At 40.3% G+C, this 16652-nt stretch overlaps 1 protein-coding gene across 2 annotated transcripts; it reads left to right on the forward strand.

The window, feature by feature from the left end:
* The first annotated feature begins 286 nt into the window (after window positions 1-286).
* lhx2b (LIM homeobox 2b) lies at window positions 287-10690 on the forward strand. 2 transcript variants are annotated; one of them, XM_058070508.1, is made up of 5 exons: window positions 287-878; window positions 1273-1475; window positions 1919-2289; window positions 5793-5998; window positions 9837-10690. In XM_058070508.1, exons 1-5 carry the CDS (start codon window positions 699-701, stop codon window positions 10125-10127), a joined length of 1251 nt encoding a protein of 416 aa, XP_057926491.1. In that variant the 5' UTR covers window positions 287-698; the 3' UTR covers window positions 10128-10690. The 2 variants fall into 2 exon arrangements, with proteins under 2 accessions (XP_057926491.1, XP_057926492.1); XM_058070509.1 differs by having other exon boundaries at window positions 1922-2289.
* Window positions 10691-16652: the final 5962 nt, after the last annotated feature.

Below are 16652 nucleotides of genomic sequence, written 5' to 3' on the forward strand. Positions count from 1 at the left end.
GTGTGTGCGTGTGTGTGTGTGTGTGTGTGTGTGTGTGTGTGTGTGTGCGTGTGTGTGTGAGTGCGTGTGAGTGTGTGTGTGCAGTAGTAGTAGTGGCGGTCCACGCGTTCCAAGCCATCCAAGACGGTAACCGGGAGCTCTTCCTTCAAGTAGCCGGGAGCAGTTGGGCGACGGCGGCCCGCAGCCAATGAGCAGGCCGGGTAGGCCGTGACGCAACAGGGCCTGCTTGATAAGGAGCCCCGCATCCAAAGAAAGACGTAAAGCGGCTCCTCCTCTTCTTTTTCACTCACATGTGTGCAGCCTCTTTGGCAGTAGACGACAGAGAGGAGAAAAAGTCTCCAATGACACATTTTTGGGCTAAATGCGTCACATGTAAGCTTTGACATCACACCTCGGACTGCTGAACCTGAAGGACGGCGAGGGGGCTTCACTTTGGGGGGGCTGCAGAGTAACTTTTGTATTCTAGCTTTTTAAATTTCACTCCCCGGCGAGGTGGAGGTGCAGCATACATGCTACTTTTTTGTGAAGGAGAAAAAAAAACAATCGACGCATACGTCCGTGTTGATTGTCAATCACCCGATGAAGGACAATGAATTAAATCCGGATAAGAAGATTGGTATTTTGCCTCCCCGAATTTGGGATTTTAACTTCAATAAAAGGGAAAAAGCCTGGACTTTACTGCATTCTTTTCTCCTCTGATGGACATCTTGGCTTATAGAACCGAAGAGAACAGTTACAACATCCTCCCATCGGCGGCGACGATGCTCTTCCACGGCCTTCCCGGAGGGGACGTCCACGGCGTGGTGGAGGAGATGGACCGCAGAGGAAAGAACGAGTCGGCCATCAGCTCCGCCATCGACATGGGGGACACGGAGACGGTAGGAAGCGTTTGGATCCTCGCTTTCATCTTCATCGTATTTTAGTGTTTGTTCAACTAGGAAAGTTGGGGAAGTCAAATAATAATAATAATAATAATAATAATAATGACAAATGTAGCTGCTCTTTTTATAACACGTAAAATATGTACTTTGCAGTTTGAGTTCAATTTAATATATATTGTTTACATTTAATTATTATACACACAGTTGTTTTATTTTGAAAATTTAAATTGTAGTACAAGTAATTTAACAATGTATGTTTTATTCACTGTTTCACTTTTATAATATAAGCTATTTTTATGTGTTGTTTAAAAATATACAGGATGTCTAAATAGGATTTAATTGTAATATAAACACTTAACCGTGTCTGTGTGCCCTCCACGCTGCCTTGCAGGCCGTGCCGTGCATGACCACGGAGCGGGTGGCTCTGTGCGCCGGCTGCGGCCGGAAGATCTCGGACCGGTACTACCTGCTGGCCGTGGACAAGCAATGGCACATGAGATGCCTCAAGTGCTGCGAATGCAAACTCAACCTGGAGTCTGAGCTCACCTGCTTCAGCAAGGACGGCAGCATCTACTGCAAGGAGGACTACTACAGGTAGGAGGGCCCACAGCAACTTCACAACCAGGTTCGAGTTCTGGATAAGGAACCCGTACGACCCAAATGTTCTAAAACACACATTTAGGGGTGGTTGTCATGTGACGGTCATGTGACTATCCCGGGCTGTGGCTACCCCAAATTCACATTTATATTGAACACAAATGTTCAATATATACTAATTAGCCTTAAAATTGCCATGGACGACCTAGCTAAAATGCTAAGATAAAGGTCACTAATCGATGAATGTCACTTTATGATTTTAATTTTGGTTGAGCTTGACAGTAAAAAATATCAGTTAAAACATGTAAAATCCTATATTTGAATACAATTTATTTAAAAAAAAAAGGTGCTATCAGGGTTTAAGTCCATGAAGGCACCACGTCGTCCTGCCGCGCTGCGTTCACTGTCCATCCGCTGATGGGGTTGTGTGTTGCCCGCAGAAGATTTTCGGTGCAGAGATGCGCTCGATGCCACCTGGGCATCTCGGCCTCGGAGATGGTGATGCGGGCCCGGGACCTGGTCTACCACCTGAACTGCTTCACCTGCTCCACCTGCAGCAAGATGCTCACCACCGGGGACCACTTTGGCATGAAGGACAGTCTGGTCTACTGTCGGCTGCACTTTGAGACTCTCATCCAGGGGGACTACCAGGCACACTTTAACCACGCGGACGTGCTCCCGCACAAAGGCTTGGGACCCGCCAACACGCTCGGACTATCCTACTTCAACGGCGTGGGGACGGTACAGAAAGGGCGGCCTCGGAAGAGGAAGAGTCCCGGGCCCGGTTCGGAGCTGGCGGCCTACAACGCAGGTAAGAAGAGACCCTGTGGGCGAATAATAACGAGCCGTTTTGGCGGACAATAACAATTAGACGTAATCACGGCGTAAAGTAAACCGATCTCACGATTTTGGGCAGAACTTTCGTTTCGTTTACGAATGAAAATATAATACAGAATAATGTAACTGTGTAATAAATAAAATACATTGTTGCTTAAAAGTCTTAAGGCAGGGGCGTGGGGCCCTCTTTTTTGTGTAAATTAAACGAAGTCATTATTATTGAAATATATTATTAGATATTTCACTCGTTTGCTTTATCACGCACACTTCCATGTGTATATTCCCGTGTAGCCTTTGATGGAAAAAGTTAAAAGTTTTAGCACCCCTGCCTGCAGGGGAATTTATTTATTTTTAAGAAATTCTGTCCAGAAATTCACTTTTTGTTACACAGTTGCTACACAACATGGATGAACTATGGATATTTGCATCCTCAGAGCAGCAGATTGCAGGATGCGTGGAAAAACGTGTCAAATATATGCATACACGTAATATGGTTGTGAATATATTTACTGAGTTTTCACACAGCTTCTAGTCATATAAATCCAAATGCTTGGTTGCCAAGCTAAATAGAATAAATAAGTACGTGGACATCTAAAGTGGTCTTTTTGGGGTTAAATAAGAACTTTTTTTTTGATGTTCCGCCTTTGCTTTCACCCTTTTTCCACTTGTCAGGATGCATAACATCTGCAGACCCCCACACTGCAACCCCCCACTTAGTTACTGCAAGAGAGAGCAGGGAGTACAATAACTTTCCTACATGTCCATTTGCTGTGCAGGGACCAGTTAGTGAGCTAGTTCTTCTTTTCTTCATATTTTACTATATTATTTATTTCAATACAACTACATTTTAAAATATATTTTTAAAAATAAGCGTTTTGTTTGCTCTGTACTTTCTCATGCATTAGTTAAATAGTTAAGATGGCTACATTCTTGACTTGTTTTCAAAGTGCTAAATAAAATCAAATAATAAACACACATTACATATATACAGAAACATATATATATATATATAGTACAGTCCAGGGGCTATAATAAGGCACATTCTAAAAATGAAATTACAAAAAAGCCCCCCCCCCAAAAAAAAAACAAACAAAAAAAGCACAGGAAAAAAAGGGTACAGAGAAAATGCTGATGGTCATAACACAATCAGACATGTCAGGTTTTTTTTGTTTTTTTACAAATGTATAGAAATTTGCATATTGGATTTTGTGGGGACTTATATATATATAATATAAGTATAAAGAAATATATATATAATATATATATGAATATATATATTATATATATATTTGAATTAAAATGCACCAACATAAAAAAATATATAAATCCTACATTTTTTTTTTTAGCATGCAGGCCTTCATGATGGACACCTCAGCTTTAACACACTGATATTAAAACTCAAAACGTCCGACTAAAAATACACATTCATTAAAAGTATAAGATTATATAAACATCACATTTGATATTTAGTGAAATAAAAGCATAACTAGCCATGAATGAGGGTAAAAAGTTGGGTGAAAAGTCGTGTAGCGCGCCCTCTTCTGCTTCGATCGGGTAACAACACCCAACGTCACCTGGGCATCGGGACGCGCCAGCCCAACGTGGCGGTTCCGTGGCACGTGCTCGGACCGGAAGTTGTGAATATGTTGGACGAGGAAAAGCACCGGGACACAATGCCCAGACTGCTTCTTGCTTAAACGTTGCAGCATATGCTTTTTGTTCTATAAATGCAGCATTTGTTGTGGCCTACGTGGACTCATTAAGAGAAGTGTTATTCCGATGCTTTTCACTCACTTGGTACTCAGCATCGCCGTTATGATATTCAGTAGCAACCGTTATGCAGCAGCAACACTTCGGCTAATGCCAAGAAATATGCCGACTGGGACAAATGTGTGTGTGTGTGTGTGTGTGTGTGTTCTAAAGCCTGGCCAGCACTTCCTCCTGGTAAATTATCCATTCAAAATGCTAGGAATATGGGATTTATGTGTGTTTTTGCATATATATTTATATATATATAACATCATTGATTCTGTATACAGCATGTCACTCAAGTCTGGACACAGGCACATATTTTCTTGAATCCAGAATACAGTAGCTCTCTACGATTCGCATAGGCTGCGTTTGCATATCATCCACGATTAGCAAAAACAATAACAAATCCAAACGTCAAAAATAACACACACACAGGCTATGACGGTTATTGAAATGAATTCTTACACACAAAATATACAAACAAAACATTACTACTTCTAGAGTAATGTGTAACCCGCAAGGCATGCTGTGTAACCTGTTGGGGGAGTGTGTACATGGCCTTCCCAGCATGCCTTGTGGGTTACATATGAGTGTATAATAGTAACATTTTCTGTGTAAGCGTTCTATGGTCCCCATGTGTTACTTGTTTTGTTATTTTTTTGTTTTATATATAGAAATATAGAAATATAAAAATATAAAAATATAGAAATATAGAAATATAGAAATATAGAAATATAGAAATATAGAAATATAGAAATACTACTTTCTGTTTCATTCCCCTTTTGGGCCTGTGATGCATGATAGCAGCTTTGAGACAGACTTTTGGGGTATTTTTTCTGATAATTTTGTGATTTTCTTTTCCACCCCAAAAAACCAACATCAAATACTGTTTATTTTATGTTACTTAAATAGTATCAATTGCAACCCTTATAAGGGACCGATATGTCATCTTCAAAAAAAATCTAATTTGATTAACTTCAGTCCTGATCATCATAAAAAACATTGTAGTGACACGTGTGTTTTTTATTCATGAATGAATATCAATCATTTATGAGAGTAATCAACATTCGTATCAAGGATCAAAATATCTATTCTGTCAATTTCTGTCAAAATTTGCAGTAGCATTGAGAATAACGAGAGGTAAAACCTAATAAAATTTGGCATGCAAGGATCAATACAAGAATCAATACAACCTAAACATACATGAGGTTCATATGCAAAATGCCAAAAAAAAAAACAAAAAAGTTGAATCAGGGGATAAGCATGTGGAGGACTTGATTTGGAGACAGGAGCCCAATCAGTGTGACACGAATGGCCGTCTATGCAGAAATCCATATGTGCATCATTCCAACTAATATTACTGAAATCAAATGAAACAAATAATGGACACAAAACATTTTGGAATTCCATGGAATTGATACTCCCATTGTTATATAGATAAAAAAAATCCCCCAATGTCAGCAGTGGTCCACTGTATGAGCGATATCCTCTTCAAAGTCAACGTGCTTTGCAGGATTCACATGAACAGCACATTTCCTGCATGACCAGACTTCAGGGACTGGCCTGTACACATAAAATTGGCAATTCATTGACGCTAACATGAGGATCCACGTCCCTCGGGCGTCTGGAAAGGCAGAGAAACATCCAAACGACGATGATTAACGATTGGATGGGAGTTCCCGCTGTGTAATCATCTCTCTCTTCTTCTTCCCCGCTGACCCGCAGCGCTGAGCTGCAACGAGAATGACAGCGAGTCTATGGACCGGGACTCCCAGTACAGCTCCAGTCAGAAGACCAAGCGCATGCGGACGTCCTTCAAGCACCACCAGCTCAGGACCATGAAGTCCTACTTTGCCATCAACCACAACCCAGACGCCAAGGACCTCAAGCAGCTCGCCCAGAAGACCGGCCTCACCAAGCGGGTTTTACAGGTGACTACACTCTCATTCGCTCACGTGCCGCATCGTCCACAGGGTACCCGTCATGAAACATTGCTTATGACCTTCTAAATCGGTTTTTCACATTATTAGAGCCGTCTAGATGACAGGAAATAAAACCCCTACCTTTACACTCCTATTACACAACATAGAAGACATAACACGAGAAAATAAGACATAAATAAGACTTGTGTGTTGCTGTAAATGTGTCCCCAGGACAGGAAGTGACATCACAGTTGAGTTACAGCATAGCTTGGTGTTGGTTACGGCCGCAAACAGCAGCTTGTGTTCGGGATTATTGTGCTTGTTGTGAGATCGTTCAAACCTGCAATAAACAGCCTGTTGCTCTGGTGCTTGTGTGTCTCATGGAACGTTACAGTAACATTACTGACACCTAGTGACCAGAGTAGAATATGACATGTCAGCCAACGTTTGTGAATTGGTCTTCTGAATGCCTTAGATTTGTATTTTACTTCATTTATTCATTTTTATTCCTGAAAATGCTTCATTAACATACGTAAAACTTGCTTGAAAAGGCATGTTTTGGATTAATTAGCATCATTTATTAATTAATACATTTTTGAAAAAGCAAAGCAGACGAGGACTTAGTGTTTATTTGTTGATGTGTATATTTCATACTGCAAAATTTGGTATTGATCTGATACACACAGGCACAGTATTGCCGATATGGAATCATTTTGCATTTCGTTTGTTGATCATGATTATGAATTACAATAAAATGCAGGAAAAAAAATTTTTATAAACCAGTACTGGAGAGGATTTTTTTATTTTGATTTTTTGATGAAAGTAAATATAGGAAATTGATGGGAAACAATTTAAATTAAATTATTGCTCTACGTGTCCAAGAACTTATTCCACGAGTCGTTAAGCAACATACGCACGATCGATAAATATAACAATATGATCAACACAACAGCAAAAATAGATATTAGTGTAAATAAAAAGCGAACACATAAAAATATGAATCCCGTCAAGTTAGTATCAATTCCGTACTGATACTAGACTTGGTATCGATACCCTCAACAATAAAAACACACATCCTCACAAAATGCGTATTTTTGGTTGAATGGGGTCATAAGTACTATTTTGTCATACATTTTTTTCTCCAAAGATATGCCACTGGACATGTTTATGCATTCATGCTTCAACCATAGATATTTTTTGTTCAACATTTAGATTTTGCACTGTGTTTGGCGGTCCTTGAACGCACCATAGTTGCTGTGAGATGAAAAAAGTGAAACTTATATATGACTTCATCCCGGACTGTGCCGCCAGTGAACAACGGGAAGGTTCTAAAGCTAAAATTCTAAAATCTATTCTAAAGCTAAATCCTACCTAATAATCACAACAGTCACTTTTATTGCAAATGTTGACAAGAAATGGGAGGAGAAAGTCAACGCCAAGCTGGTGGACATTTTTATGGGTGTATCAATTACTCAGTCGCTGGCGGTCCCGGAAGATAACCTCTGCTTTAAGTGGGGATTTACTGTACAACATGAATGAACGTATAATCTTTTCAAATCAGTAAGTATAATTTATGACATTTAAAACCATCCTGAATGATCTTAATAGAAATGATTTGAAAGAGAAAGCATGAAATAAGAAATGTCAAGGGACGAAAGCTTTTTAATTAACGTAGCAGAACAGAGAAACTACACAAAAGAGTGTTTTAGTTGTGCCGACGAGCACTGCAATATTATTATTGTAATATTGTAATATTATCTGGGGGGACAAATCATTTTGACAATTGTTTTCCTCAGACACAATTCATCCTCCTGTTGTAATTAACGCTTGCTGAAGACAAAGCAGCCGTTTTGCTTTGATGCTTTCAAGTTTTCACGCCTCGTCCCCCAGCTGATGCCCCCCCCATTCCACCCCACCCCCCCCCGGCTCCATTGCTAGGACTCAGCACAGATTGCAGCCTCCCTCAGTTAATATTGTCATTTCTATTTGAATTCAAATGCATGAAAATAAAATTAACTCATTCATTAATTTCCTGTAAGTACAGTATTCTTTTGTTTATGGTGGTTGATTGGTCTAAGACCTGAAATAAGACTCCTTATTAGTTGTTATTATTTATTTACTTATTATTATTACAGGAAATAACATTCCTGTAGTCACCTTTCCTCTGCATTACCCAATATAGTAGACATAATATGAGAAAATTCATTATTTATGAGTTTTAGTGCTTCAACCACAGATTACTTCCATCACAATTTTTCACAAATATACGTATAAATTAATAAATTGGTTGAATACAGCTTATTATGAATCAAATAATAAAAACATAGCAATTTGAAGCCACAAAATGGATAAATGAAGTAAAATCCATAAAGTATATAAGCCAGAATGAACAACACAATAATACCTCAAGCATCCGTGTTATTTCCGGTGTACACTGTGGGCATTGTGCATGTAATAAATCACCATATTGATGATTGACAGATGCAATAATGCACCACTATGTCAGTCGTGGTGGCTTCTGAATCATAAAATGAACATGACTGTCAGTGAATGTTTATTTTTTTTAATGTGAACTGAACTCATGTGAAACAATGACACCCGACAAAAACGAAATCTGTTGCTTTGTTAATTGCTTAATTTGGCATAATGGACGCTATTATTGGAACATTGTTACATTCCATTGTTGATGACTTCAACGATGTGTTTGGACACCCCTGCTCTACTGGGAGTTTCATTCATGAGCAGAGATTATGTAGAGATATATATAAGACATTCTTCAGAACACATGTTCTGTTGCATATGTTATGCATATGTTATATATATTTTGGGGGCAACATAACATTATGTCCTGGGATTGGCTGCCGACCAGTCCAGGGTGGACCCCGCCCCTCGCCCAAAGACAGCTGGGATAGACTCCAGCACCCCCGTGACCCTGGTGAGGATAAGCGGTAAAAATGAACATAACATAATATTATATTAAGCAGTAGCAGTAGTGGTTTATATTATTACTGTAAATCCCTCACCACGTCACAGATTCACTCTTTTCACAAATATAATAAATAATAAATCCTGCTGTTTTGTAAAAAAAACAATGTTACATAGATTTTTTCATTTCAAAATGTCTCAATGAAATAAGATGCTGGGGTCTGGTCTGGTACCAGATAACTGTCCGCAAAAATGGAGGAAAACGACTTGATTACCAAAAACCAGAACACATGTCACACATCACAATGACAATATGTTTCACTACAGTTACAGTATGCCTTCGCTATATGGATAGAAAATTGTTATAGCACAAAATATCAATACAGTTAATAAAACATTATAGAAATGATAAAAAAAATTATAATAAAATTACAATAAAATTATAATAAAATTATTAAAATTAAAAACAATAAATTATCTAGAACCAAATAAACTACAAGAACATTCAAAAATTGTTATGAAAATGACTTCAAAACCAGAACAACTCAGGAAGCTGAGGTCAAACGTGTTCATTTTTGGGAAAAATCTGCCCTCTAAAGTTGCAAGAAGTTGAGAATATGAAAATTTCTTTTTCTTTGGCTTTTTGGCAACACTCGTTCAAACAGCCACCTGCATAGCAGACTCTGTGGGATTCTGTCACATGCAACAGAGTGCCCTAATGCCGTTCCGTGTAATGTCCCTATGAAAGACAAGGAAAACCAGGATATTTTCATCACAATAAACCAAAAACAGGATGGTGTTATGACTTTGGACAAAGTCACGAGTAAACGTTCAAGTTATGTTTAGTCAGTCGGCGAGGCACGGAAATCACCATTTTCCATGCCACCATTTCTTTGACTTAACAATACGATGCTTTTCCCAGGTCTGGTTCCAGAATGCTCGGGCCAAATTCAGGCGGAATCTCCTGCGACAAGAAAGCACCGGCGCGGACAAGACGTCCGACGGCTCCACGCTGCAGGGGGGGACGCCATCGGGCCCGGCCTCCGAGATCTCCAACGCCTCCATGAGCCCTTCCAGCACCCCCACCACGCTGACAGACTTGACCAACCCCACCATGCCCACAGTCACGTCCGTGCTCACCTCAGTGGCGGGCGGCATGGACGTCCACGAATGCCGGAGCCCCTCGCAGACCACACTGACGAGCCTTTTCTGATGGACATGCCTTGACTACAAGCTCCTGTCTGATCCAACCTGCTGAATCTAGCCGAGTCGTCTGAACATGAAGATTAGAAAAGCAAAAAGCGTACGGCAAAAGTGTGGCGGCGCCCGTTGGAGACCGTTTGCAGAGGGAGGCGGCCAAGCCACACAGATGGAACTGTTGTTGTTATTTAGATGTTGTTGTCTTGTTGAGAGCTGAGCACACTTGATTTGCATTTTTCAATGTTTACAGAAAGAGACTAAGGGGGGGGGGCTTACTCTTTTGGAATTCATTTTTCCAGCACAGTATTTATGTTGTTGTACAAGAGTCATTGTTAGATGGATTGTAAACATTTTTCTTTGGGGAAATCTGAGATTAAAAAAGGTGACAATATCCACGGACTGCCAGTCAGTCATTTTGTCGAATGTTCCAAGACTGAAACGGGTCCAATTAGGGACTGAGCTTTAAAAAGACCTGGGAGAGTAAATCATTCCGCTGGAATACTTTGAAGTTTGGTTATTTTGTCCTAACTTTGTCATTAGCATGAACCAAATCCATGAGAACCTAGACCAATTTCTGCTTTAAGGAAAATGATGGAGATAAACCACACATTCTAGAACTTTGCTGTGCTTAGTACCAAAAAATACTTTGAATTGGACAAAAAAAACATACATTGCAGTGGAACCCTGGTTTGCGTACGCTGCGGTTAGCATTTTTTCAGAAGATTTTACCCTTTGCTTGCATTTTCCAATTAGCTGAATACATGAAGACAGGAAGCAGACGTCAGTTCTGTTGCTCGTCTACGTTGGCCTCACCGCTTGACTCTGTAGTCCTTTACCAACACAAGTCTCAAAAACATTAAAGCTACACACATTTTTATAGTTTTGCAATTATAGACATGCAGACGGTACTCGGAAAAGTACATAAATGATGAATGGAAGGCAGAAATGAACAACTAAGATTACTTAGAACACCTTCATTGAAGATGTTAGGACATATTGACACCTTGGTTATTTCTTTCATTGATTGTTTTTCATCTCTATTGAAGTGCTGCACTCCATTTTGGCTTATTTGGTGTTTTCTGCATGTAAAGATAAAACTAAAACTATAATGATGTGTTTTGCATGAACATTTGTGGCTTTGTTGACTAGATTCATTGGATCTACATGGGTTCTTATGGGTTCAAATTGATTCGGTTAGAGTACGTTTGGAGTACTTTTAGGTTAGAGTCCGACCTTCTCGAATGGATCATTAATGCTAACCGAGGTTCCACTGTAATGCATTGATTATTTTATGATCATTTTATGATATATTATGATTATTTTAATAGCCGATTCATTGATTAGATTAATCGATGAATCAGATTTTAAAAAAGATTTTTAATTCAGAAGATTTCAACTGACAGAGCAAATGAAGGCTCAAACACCAGGATGCTGACTGGATATTCTGTTATAATAATGTTAAATAATACAATTCTAAATTATTGTCAAAGAGCTACATTAGTACAATAAATATACAAAAAAAACATTGATCCGCCAAATAATCTGAAGCTTGTTGTTTCAATGAATAATCGGTTAGCAATACATGGACGAAATGAATATGATGCAAACATCTACAGTTTGTAGATGGGACAGCGGTGCCTTGTTGTTGTCGTGTGGACAAGCACAACATTCTCTGGAAAACAGACCAGAAGTGACCAGATCGGAATATGATTCCCAGAACACATTCTTCTGAGATTTTTTTTGTTCTTATACTCCAACGTGATACGCAGAAGTGATTCCACTTCATGGTCATCCCTTGTCTGTAGTGAATTGGTTCTCGACACAAGATAAAGGAATTTCCTCAATGTAGGATTCAGTGCTAATAAATAGAACATTTTTGTAGTTAGAGCATAGAATACCTGTTTGGAACATAAAATAACACGCCTATAGTCACCATTAAAATCCTATTATAGCATTGCATTGCACAAGTCTTTTACTGCAGGGACTCAAGACTAGCTTGCAGGCTTGTGAGCTAACTGGCAAGCTAACCAGTTAGCCCCAAATTCATTTCTGAAGTCAAAGGTTAAGAAGTCAAAAACCTACCACTTCCACACAGAATGGAAGAACTGTTTTTTAACTTTATCAGCTTGGAGGGCCGGCTGCTAGGAGACCAGGGTTCAATTCCACCCTCGGCCATCTCTGTGTGGAGTTTGCATGCGTGGGTACTCCGGTTTCCTCCAAACATGCTAGGTTAATTGGCCACTCCAAATTGTCCATAGGTATGAATGTGAGTGTGAATGGTTGTTTGTCTATATGTGCCCTGGGATTGGCTGGCCACCAGTCCAGGGTGGACCCCGCCTCTCGCCCCAAGACAGCTGGGATAGGCTCCAGCACCCTCCGTGACCCTCGTGAGGAAAAGCGGTAGAAAATGAATGAATGAATGAATGTTGGAGTGCTATCATGCAGTGCTAAGCTAACGTCTCAATGTTTTGCGTCATTACCATTATTCAGCACTGCTCTTCGGGTAAGCTATTAGAGTTTCGGGATTAGGTTTTTCCCACTCATCAACTTTAGTAAGACTCATTTCCTCATGTGGTGCCCCTGCTAATTGGGAGCAGTTGGCATCCAACTGTGTACAGGTGGAAACAATCATCTACACTGGAAGACCCCACTAACACACTAACAGTATCTTACAAAAGTCACGTACATTTTGCACATTACATTTTATTAGATCCATATCCATATCTGTAATAATTACTGTATTTTCTGGACTATAAGTCGCTCCGGAGTATAAGTCGCACAAGGTCGAAAATACACTGGACACCTTTTGTGTTCATGTTTATTTTCTGTGTAGCTGAATAAGCATTGTGTTAGCATATCTTACACCTATTCAGCCTGTTCTCTATTCTTTTATTATTGTTACAACTTGCCTTCCAAGAGGACCTAATGTCTGTTTTGGTCAAGTACTTTGGAAAATAAATTACCCGCAAAAAATGCCACTTATACTCCAGTGCGACTTATGTATGTTTTTTTACCTAATTATGCATTTTTGGCCTTGTGCGACTTATAGTCCAGAAAATACAGTATATATATTTTTTTATTTGTAAGTCGCTCTGGAGTATAATTTGCGAGAACAGCCAACCTATGAAAAAAAGTGCAACTCATCCGGAAAATAAGTTATTTTTTTTTGCATGTTTATGTCTTTACACCTAACACCAAGCGTTCAGATTTTGCACTGAACCCGTGAACACACCATAATTGTGTACTACAACCCCATGACTCCAATTCCATGTGTTCATAGATCATCTGGAGCTGAACGTTAAATGCAACAAACGTTTTTATTGCAAATGTAAAACTGGAGGACAATGTCAATAACCTATCAATCAATCACGTTTTTTCGCCATTTGCTGGTGCTCCCGGAACATAACCCCCGAGAAAAGTGGGGATCAAGTCTATATTTACATCCTTTCTCTATATCTTCCAAGCTCATGGAAAATAAAGTTAATGGATACAACGGAACTCGTGTCATTTCCCGCCCACTCCCGCGTGCTTTCATTCCCGTTTCCTCCCACTCATGTGATAAACATTGAAACCAATGCCCATAAATTCCATGACCCACAACATTGTCAGTCTGTAACGGAAGCCTTTTCCTCGAGATGCTCAGTTGAGTTTAGTTGTGGACATATACCGTACTTGGCAACTCCATCACCTTCACCTTCACCAAGGCGGTTGTCATTCCAGATGGTGCGTGTGGGGTTGCTATCATGGCGGACTGAACCTTCTGCTTCACGGTGTAACAGTACATGTCGGAATTCATGTTTCCCACCAACGAACTGTAGCTCCTCGATGCCGCCAGCCAGCACTCGTGCAGACGTAGGCCACGATTCGACCACCAGCGTGCTTGACTGTACGCAAGACACAATTCTCCCTGTATTCATATTTGTTGCCAGTTATTGAGACAATCATGGCTGTGTCTTATATAATTCTAAGTGGACATCAAATCAAATATGCCAATATCACCAAAGGCTGCCACACGGATGCATTTAGAATTGTTTTATGTATGTAAAACCATAAACATTGTGAACATTTTGGAGACTTGTAGCATAACTGTGTCATTTAGCAAAGAACTACAGAGTCAACTGCTGATGACATCATAGACAGGACGCAGATGCTAATAAGGACATTTGATAAGAATATATTAAGGACACAGTAGGACTCACTCAGTGTATCAATAACGCAACAAGACAGCTGCCATATTGTATGCTAACCTGAAAAACAACTCTGACCGTTCTTTGTGTGTCTTGCAGGCCTTGTATGACAATGGTTTTCAAACTGTGGGGGGTGTTATTTAGACGCCCAAAAAATCTGTCTCACAAAGTACATTCAAACATGACTACGGACCTACGGCGACATACCATTTGCATTTCCGGCATTTAGCCGATAGCCTTTGAGAGCTACACGGCCACAGAAGAGGCTTTAAATTCTTGGATCACCAAAATTACAAGCAACCAGCTGTACGGGGGGCAAGGGTCAACACACTCACACTCACACACACACACACACACACACACACACACACACACACACACTGAACTCTCCAGCCTGTTGTGATCAGCAGACTGTTCTTCCAAGCGAGCGTTCCCAAAGGAGTGTATGCCAGGCAAGGCTCGGTGCTGAGGACTTTGCGGTCTCTTGATTGGCATTTGAGCCAAAATCTTTAGCGGATGCCAAAAACGTTAGCCAGATGTACCCACACAGACTGATATAAAGTAGCGTGTGGTGCTTTTAATTGAGAGAAGCCAGAATGACAGGCAATATAAAAACAGAGCCCTGTAAAATTTAACAAGAAGGAATTTCACAAGTACCATATACTAGTTTGCCTGAAGGTAAACACACACACATGCCCCCCCCCACATACACAATTTGTGCTGCGACTCTCAGGTCATGAAAATGCAGACTTCTAAATAAATCCATTTATACTGTGAACAAAGGGTTTGATCGTGGGCAAAACTACGGCCCAATAAACGTAATTAAAGTAAACCAGCCCATCCATCCTTTCCTAATTATTGAACAACATATCACCTACTACTAACCTAACTACCATAAGTCTTCACCCAATTGCACTGTTCGGTGATATACATTGTATATATACATGTACAGTGTAACCGTGGTTGGTGTTTGAGATCATCAATCACATTTAAATATCAGTCAATGACAATACAACTGAACACAAAATATACGGTACATGACAATAAAACTACCAAAAAATCCTGAGGGAGAATATCCGTCATCTATCTGTTGGTGACCTCAAGCTGAAACCAACTCGGCTTCTTCAGCAGGACAATGATCCAAAACCCACCAGCAAGTCCACCTCTGGATGGCTGAAGAAAAACCAAATGAAGACTTTGTGGCTGAATGACAACAATTCTGCAAAGATGAGTGGGCCCAAATTCCACCACAACTCTGGAAGAGACTCATGGCAAGTTATGGAAATGATTGATTGCAGGGCTTCCATCTGTCCGTTACGTCTGTATATTATGTCTCAAATGGACATAGATTGTTGACAAGTTGCTATATGTTTATTATTATTCAGCTATATGTGCACTGTGTATATGTATAAGTGGCTTTATAATTTCATTTTTTTTATGATCTGTGTTCATGTTGTGGTCAGTCAATGCGGCAGTCAATTGGATACTGTTACTACTGTCTGTGTACTGCCAACTGAAAATAACAATATTCTTATATTGTAGGTAGCATGGCTGTTTTATGATGATGTTGCCCCCCCCCCCCCAACCTGTGGAACAGAATTAGGAAGACAATCCATGATGACTTGACGTATATTCACCCTCAGGATTTATTCTACCCCCTAGTGGATCTGGCAGTATTACACCCAAACGGCAACAATGGAGATTTGCTTATTTTAGAAACAAACATATAAAAAAATAGGAGGGTGTCTTTTTTCTTTTGCTCTCCAAAGCCCTCAATATCCCTAAATATCCATATTGGTGGCTGTTTCGTTCCGACTGTTTCTAAAGTCAAAGGCCTCGGAGTCATCCTGGAAAGTACACGATCATTCCCATCCCACATTAATAGTATTTCAAGTACAGTGTTTTTTCCATCTTTGCAACATCTCCCAACGAGGACCCTCTCTCTCCCAGCACTTTACAGAAATAGCTTTGGTCACCTCTCGCCTTGATGACTGTAAAGTCCTTCTTATGGGTCATCCACTGATACTCAGCCATCAACTCCAGCTTATTCAAAACGTATTCAAACCGCCACTAAATACTCTGACCACATCACAGCGTTCTCTCGGAGCTCCATTGGCTTCTTGTCCAAAAGCGCATTCAATGTAACCTCCTCCTCGTAACCTTCAAAGACCTCCATGACCTGCCGCCCCCGCAGTTGCTTGACTTGGTCTTCCCCCACATGCCGTGCCGCTCCCTCCGTTCGTCATCCGCTGCCCTGCTCGCCGCTCCTCGTTTCACGACAACGACATTCACTGTACGGGCATTTCAGCTGCACGGCACCAAGACGCTGGAATGCTCTGCCACTCCATGTC

Source organism: Doryrhamphus excisus, chromosome 4 (genome assembly GCF_030265055.1).
Source record: "Doryrhamphus excisus isolate RoL2022-K1 chromosome 4, RoL_Dexc_1.0, whole genome shotgun sequence".
Lineage (NCBI taxonomy): Eukaryota > Metazoa > Chordata > Actinopteri > Syngnathiformes > Syngnathidae > Doryrhamphus > Doryrhamphus excisus.